Source organism: Chiloscyllium plagiosum, chromosome 46, assembly GCF_004010195.1.
Source record: "Chiloscyllium plagiosum isolate BGI_BamShark_2017 chromosome 46, ASM401019v2, whole genome shotgun sequence".
Lineage (NCBI taxonomy): Eukaryota > Metazoa > Chordata > Chondrichthyes > Orectolobiformes > Hemiscylliidae > Chiloscyllium > Chiloscyllium plagiosum.
Window position 1 is genome coordinate 7,798,147 of NC_057755.1, and position 7,368 is coordinate 7,805,514.

The 7,368-nt window shown below is 43.7% G+C and overlaps 1 protein-coding gene across 4 annotated transcripts in view; it reads right to left on the reverse strand.

Annotated features, from left to right (window-relative positions):
- LOC122544075 (NACHT, LRR and PYD domains-containing protein 12-like) overlaps positions 1-7,368 on the reverse strand; it is a 56,198-nt gene that overhangs the window by 40,164 nt on the left and 8,666 nt on the right. For all 4 annotated transcript variants that reach the window (XM_043683077.1, XM_043683078.1, XM_043683075.1 and 1 more), the window contains exon 3: positions 2,331-2,497. In XM_043683077.1, coding sequence (XP_043539012.1) covers positions 2,331-2,497 — 167 coding nt within the window. The remainder of the gene's footprint in view (positions 1-2,330; positions 2,498-7,368) is intronic.

Genomic DNA, 7,368 nt, shown 5'->3' on the forward strand with positions numbered 1-7,368 from the left:
ACACACAGACCATAGCCTTGAAAGCTTGAAATGCTGTAAAAGTACTTTTTCAAGGTTATCTGTTTCAACCACCATCTCAAGCAATGCATTCCACACCCCACTGTCTCCCAGGTAAAACAGTTTTTCCTTAAGTGCCCGCTGTGCCTCTTGCCTTTCACTTTCAAACTGTGTCCCCTTATACTTGAACCTTCAACGAAGGGGAAGAGTTGCTTTCTATCCTCATAATGTTACAGATCTTGACCAGATAACCCCTCAACTTTCTCTGCTCCAAAGGAAAAAAGCCTGAGCTTTTCCAGCCTATCTTCAATGCGGAACTGCCCCACACTCGTGAATCTTCTCTGCGCCCCATCCAGTGGAATTACTTCCTTCCTACACTGTACTCCAGCTGTATCCAACCAAAGTCTTGTACGGTTCCTTCTTGCTCTTGTAATTTATGCTTTGACTGACAAAGGCAAAGAAGACCATAAGGCATAGGAGCAGAAATTAGGCCATTCAGCCCATTGAGTTTGCTCCACCATTCAATCATGGCTGCAACATTTCTCAACCGCGTTCTCCTATTTTCTCCCCATAACCCTTGATGCTCAAGAACTAACTTCAGTCTTAAACATACCCAATGACCTGGCCTCCATAGCCTTCTGAAAATAATGAATCCCATAGATTCACCTCTCTCTGGCTGAAGAAGCTTCTCCTTATCTCCGTTCTAAAAGATCTTCCCTTTATTCTAAGATTATACCCTCAAGTTCAGTCACTGCTCCCATGGAAACATCTTCCCAACACCTACTTTGTCCAGGCCATTCAGTATTCCATATGTTTCAATTAGATCTCTCCCTCATCCTTCTAAACTCCATGAAGTATAGACCCAGAGTCTTCAAAAGTTCCTCATATGTTGAGCTTTTCATTCCTGGGACTATTCTCGTGAACCTCCTCTGAACACACTCCAGGGCCACCCCATCCTTCCTGAGACTTAGTGCCCAAAACTGCACACAATGCTCTAAATGTAGTCTAACCAGCGTCTTATAGAGCCTCAGAAATGTGAGCATGACCTCACATTTCCCCATGTTGTACTCCACTTGTCATTTCTTTGCCCATTCTCCGAACCTGTCCAAATCCTTCTGCAGCCTCCCTGCCTCTTCAGTACTACTTGTCCCTCTACCCACCTTTGTATCATCTGCAAACTTAGCCAGATCGTTAATGTATGACGTGAAAAGTTGTGGTCCCAACACTGAGCCTTGCAGAACACCACTTGACAATGGCTGCCATCCTGAGAAGGACCTTTTTATCTCCACTGTGCCCATATGCCTTCTTGTCCTCCTATCTCCTGTGTACAAACATCCCAAGATCCCTTTGTTCCTCTGAGATTCCAAGTGTCCTGCCATTCATTGAGTACTCAGTTAAAGACAAAAGAAAACTGCAGATGCTGGAATCCCAGGTAGACAGGCAGGAGTCTGGAAAGACACAGCAAGCTAGGCAGCATCAGGAGTTGGAGAACTCAACATTTTGAGTATAATCCTTCTTCAGGAATGGAGGTAGGGTTAGAGTGAGCTGCAGACAAAGGTGGGGCTTTGGGCGGGTAGAGAGGCGAAATGGCGAGGTAGTGATAGGACTATCTCACTCTTCCACACTCAAACCTACCCCCCACCTTTATCTGCAGCTCCCTCTAGCCCCACCTCCATTCCTGAAGAAGGATTACACCTGAAACATTGACTTCTCCACCTCATGCTGCCTGGCTTGCTGTATTCTTCCAGCCTCCTGCCTATCTACTTACCTGTCTTGTTACTTCTTCCAAAGTACATCAACACATATTTATCAGGGTTGCATTTCATCTGTCACTGATCTGTCCATCTGATCAAGCAGTTTATGTCCTCCTGTAACCTAACACTTTCCTCCTCAATCTCCTCCCGACCTGGCTAATCATTGTATTATCCACAAACTGACTTATCATACCCCCAACATTCTCATCTATATCATTTACAAATGTCACAAACAATAAAGGCCCCAAACATTGATCCCTGTGGTATGCTGCTGTTGACCAGCTAATCTTCTAATCATGTGAATATGTTACCACTCATATCTTGAGGTTTTGTTTCAGAACCCTGTGGTTCTGAATGCTCTGAAACATTTGTGTTGTTCTCACTTCAGGTCTGGGTTTGTTGTGGATGAGCTGATGACTGTGATTCATTAATAACTCCAACATTGTTATAACGTGAGACTGTTAGCATGTTGGGACACACCACTTTGGTCTTTTTCTTCACCCAGCAATTCCTTTGTTGTTGTTCTGCCAGTTTTGTGATAGTTATATAATTGAAACCCATTCTGTGCTCTCCACTTACCAAATGTTCTTTTTCATTGAAATGCTTCTTATCTTTTAACAATGAGCTGACACCATCCACCTCTTCTTGAATTGCCTGTTCAAGTCTGTGCCAGTAGAACTTCGTCAACTGGAATAAGTGGTAGCTCTTACACACTGCCAAGAACTTAGTGATTATGGTATCTGGATCTGTGAGCACAAACATAAATAAAATGCATTTTCAACTTTATACCTACTTGGCTATAATTTCTCTTGCATTGAGTAACTGAATGGACGTGTCAACCACATTATCAGCACAGACTTCAAATCTGTACGATCGGCCTGTCTTTATTCTTCAAAATTGGCCATATTTGTCAAACATGACTTACCTGTTCCAGCCTCCCTGATCATCCCTACACCAAGGAGATTACTGAGATACAGGCTACTAGACTAGGTGCAATTGAGGTTCACAAGAAAGAGGTATTAGAAATCCTGCAGAGTGTGAAAATAGAATAAGTTCCCTGGGCCGGATGGGATTTATCCTAGGATCCTCTGGGAAGCCAGGGAGGAGATTGCTGAGCCTTTGGCATTGATCCTTGAATCGTCATTGTCGACAGGAATGGTGCCAGAAGACTGGAGGATAGCAAATGTGGTTCCCCTGTTCAAGAAGGGGAGTAGAGACAATCCTGATAATTATAGACCAGTGAGCCTTACTTCAGTTGTTGGTAAAGTGTTGGAAAAGGTTATAAGAAATAGGATTTATAATCATCTAGAAAAGAATAATTTGATTAGGGATAGTCAGCACGGTTTTGTGAAGGGCAGGTCGTGCCTCAAACCTTATTGAGTTCTTTGAGAAGGTGACCAAACAGGTAGATGAGAGTAAACCGGTTGATGTGGTGTATATGGATTTCAGCAAGGCGTTCGATAAGGTTCTCCACAGTAGGCTATTGTACAAAATGCGGAGGAATGGGATTGTGGGAGTTATAGCAGTTTGGATCAGTAATTGGCTTGCTGAAAGAAGACAGAGGGTGGTGGTTGATGGGAAATGTTCATCCTGGAGTCCAGTTATTAGTGGTGTATCGGTGTTGGGTCCACTGCTGTTCATCATTTTTATAAACGACCTGGATGAGGGCGTAGAAGGGTGGGTTAGTAAATTTGCAGATGACACTAAGGTTGGTGGAGTTGTGGATAGTGACGAAGGTTGTTGTAGGCTACAGAGAGACATAGATAAGCTGCAGAGCTGGGCTGAGAGGTGGCAAATGGAATCTAATGCGGACAAGTGTGAGGTGATTCACTTTGGTCGGAGTAACCAGAATGCAAAGTACTGGGCTAATGGTAAGATTCTTGGTAGTGTAGATGAGCAGAGAGATCTCAGTGTCCAGGTACACAGATCCCTGAAAGTTGCCACCCAGGTTGACAGGGTTGTTAAGGAGGCATAGTGTTTTAGCTTTTCTTAATAGGGGGATCGAGTTCTGGAACCATGAGATAATGCTACAGCTGTATAAAACTTTGGTGCGGCCGCACTTGGAGTATTGTGTACAGTTCTGGTCACCGCATTATACGAAGGATGTGGAAACTTTGGAAAGAGTGCAGAGGAGATTTACTAGGATGTTGCCTGGTAAGGAGGAAGCTCTTACGAGGAAAGGCTGAGGGACTCGAGGCTGTTTTCGTTCGAGAGAAGAAGCTTGAGAGGTGATTTAATAGAGACATGTAAGAGATTCAGAGGGTTAGATAGGGTGGACAGGGAGAGCCTTTTTCCAAGAATGGTGACGGCGAGCACGAGGGGGCATAGCTTTGAGGGGTGATAGATATAGGACAGATGTCATATGTAGTTTCTTTACTCAGAGAGTCGTAAGGGTATGGAATGCTTTGCCTGCAACGGTAGTAGATTCGCCAACTTTAAGTACATTTAAGTTATCATTGGACAAGCATATGGGCATATATGGAATAGTGTAGGTTAGATGGGCTTCAGATTGGTATGGCTGGTCGGCACAACATCGAGGGCCGAAGGGCCTGTATGGCGCTGTAATGTTCTATGTTTTATGTTCACTAACTGTTGACTATTTTGGCATTGAAATATAAATTCCAGAGGTTCCTTCGTAACCAACCTCTTTGACCAACTGATAATAATTCCTGAACAACCCTCAAAACCTATCATTGTCCCCATGGGTCTTGTCCACAGAACATAAAGCAGATTACATGTTAAAAAAAAAACTTAACCTCCCTTTTGTTCAGAAAAGTTGAGTATGGTTAAAATGTTTGTCACATATCACATGATTTACAACTAGGCCACAAGTTGAACAGTGGGTCACAGAGGGGCACAACGAGTCAGGTCACCCTTGTGGGATTTCTCACCTGTCATCGTGTGGAGACAGTGAAAACATTGGAACAAATCAAGTGCAGATTCCTATTCTCGGAACCTGGTTCACTAACTGATCAGACGTCTCGAAATGCATCGTGTCTACAGAGGTGTTAAAAGCAACTGTCCATTGCTGATGCGTGGTCAGTGGATTTGTTTAGGTGGCAGAACCTCTTTTGTGAAGAAAGATAGCTTACGAAAATCTCCAGCCCCCATCATTATCCTCCAATGGCCACCGTCTTGTGGCTCAAACTCTTCAGGACTTTTGAAGCAAACTACTTTTAACACCTGAGGAGCGAGGAGCTCCAGCTGACCTTGACATAATAGATAAACTGAAAGCTAAAATCTCCTCAGAACTAGAAAAAAAAGACTTTGAAATCACCGAGAGCAAAAACTTAGCCCATCCATTAGTCTAGATAGGAATTACCAGCCTGGACATCAATGGCTGAAGGAATTCGTCAAAGGCAAATCAGGTCAGGGATTATACACTTAATAGTAAGATCTTAGGGAATATTGCTGAACAAAGAAACTTTAGAGTGCAGGTTCATAGTTCCTTGAAAGTGGAGTCACAGGTAGACAGGATAGTGAAGAAGGTGTTTGGTATGCTTTCCTTTATTGGTCAGAGCATTGACTATAGGGGCTGGGAGGTCATGTTGCGCCTATACAGGACATTGGTTAGGCCACTTTTAGCATATTGTGTGCAATTCTGGTCTCTCTCCTAAAGGAAGGATGTTGCGAAACTTGAAAGGGTTCAGAAAAAAATTACAAAGAGGAGTTGTACAAGGGTTGGAGGATTTGAGCTGTGGGGAGAGTCTGAATAGGCTGAGACTGTTTTCCCTGGAGCTTTAGAGGCTGAGGGGTGACCTTATAGAGCTTTATAGAATCATGAGGGACATGGATATGATAAATAGACAAGATCTTTTCCCTGGGGTGGTGAAGTACAGAACTAGTGAGCATAGGTTTAAGGTGAGAGGGGAAAAATTTAAAAGGGACCTAAGGGGCAACTTTTTAATGCAGAGGGTGGTGTGTGTATGGAATGAGCTGCCAGAGGAATTGGTCGAGGCTGGTACAATTATGACATTTAAAAGGTATCTGGATGGCTATATGATTAAGAAGGGATTAGACGGATATGGGCCCACGTGATGGCAAATGGGACTAAATTAATTTAAGATATCTGGTAGGCATCGACGAGTTGGACTGAAGGGTCTGTTTCTGTGTTGTATATCTAGAACCAGAATGAAGAAAATTTACAGCCCAGGAACAGGCCCTTCGGCCCTCCAAGCCTGAGCTGATCCAAATCCACTGTCTAAACCTGTCGCCCAATTCCTAAGCATCTCTATCCCGCTGAACCCCACCTACACATGCATCTGTCCAGACGCATCTTAAATGAATCTGCTGTGCCTGCCTCTACTACCTCTGCTGGCAACGCGTTCCAGGTACCTACCACCGTATTGTGTAAAGTATGTGCTGCGTGTATCCCCCTTAAACTTTTCATCTCTCACCTTGAAAGCGTGACCTCTCGTTATTGAATCCCTCACCCGGGGAAAAAAGCTTACCTCTATCTACCCTGTCTATATCCTTCATGACTTTGTAGACCTAAATCAGCTCCCCTTCCAATCTCCTTTTCTCTAATGACAACAATCCTAACCTAACCTATCTGTACGACTCAATGACTCGAGTCCAGGTAATTGGATTCTGATCTTTAACTACTAAAAGGGATAGACATGGAAGATAGGAGCAGGAGTAGGCCATTCATCTGCTGTTCAATGTGATCGCAGCTGATCATTGAGCTCAGTACCCTAATAATGCCCTCAGACCACTTTAGCCACAAAAAACTATATCTACCTTTTCTTGAAAACACAATGTATTGGCCTCAACCACTTTCTGTGGCAGTGAATTCCACAGGATGTGCTTGAAGAAATTCCTCCTTATCGTGGTCCAAAAAGAATTACTAAAGGAAACTCACAAGGGACACCAAATCAATAAGAAGAAATATTTTAGGGGAAAGTGGGCCAGGAGCAAAGTTGGCCCAGTAAAGACTGAAAGTGGGGATATTGTCCATGTCTGTGGGGAAATAGCAGCCAAGTTGAATAATTACTTTGCCTCAGTATTTACAGCAGAAAAGGAGTTCAGCTTGCTAGAAATCCTGAGGAAATTAATATTGCATCAGGGAAATTAATGGAACTAAAGGGCAATAAATTGCATGGGTGGTTAAAGGTGTGGGAGGGAGGAGGGGTCCACATCATACACACCATAACTATAACCTTTTAGAATTTCTTGGATATCGGCGGCATCTATCTGGATGGGAAAATTGCTACTGTCACGCCACCTTTTAATGTGGTCAAAGAGGAAATTTAGGGAATTATAGACCAGTTGGCCCATCATCCTTGGTGGGGAAGTTATTGAAATTTATGATCAAGGATTGGGTAACAGAACAGCTCAAAAGTGTTCACTTCATCAGGGAGAGCCAGGTAAAAACAAGGACTGCAACAGATGCTGGAAACCAGATTCTAGATTAGAGTGTTGTTGGACAAGCACAGCAGTTCAGGCAGCATCCGAGGAGCAGGAAAATCGACGTTTCAAGCAAAAGCCCTTCATTAGGAATAGAGGCAGAGTGCCTGCAGGGTGGAGAGATAAATGAGAAGAGGGTGGGGGTGGGGAGAAAGTAGCATAGAGTACAATAGGTGAATGGGGGCGGGGGTGGAGGTGATAGGTCAGGGAG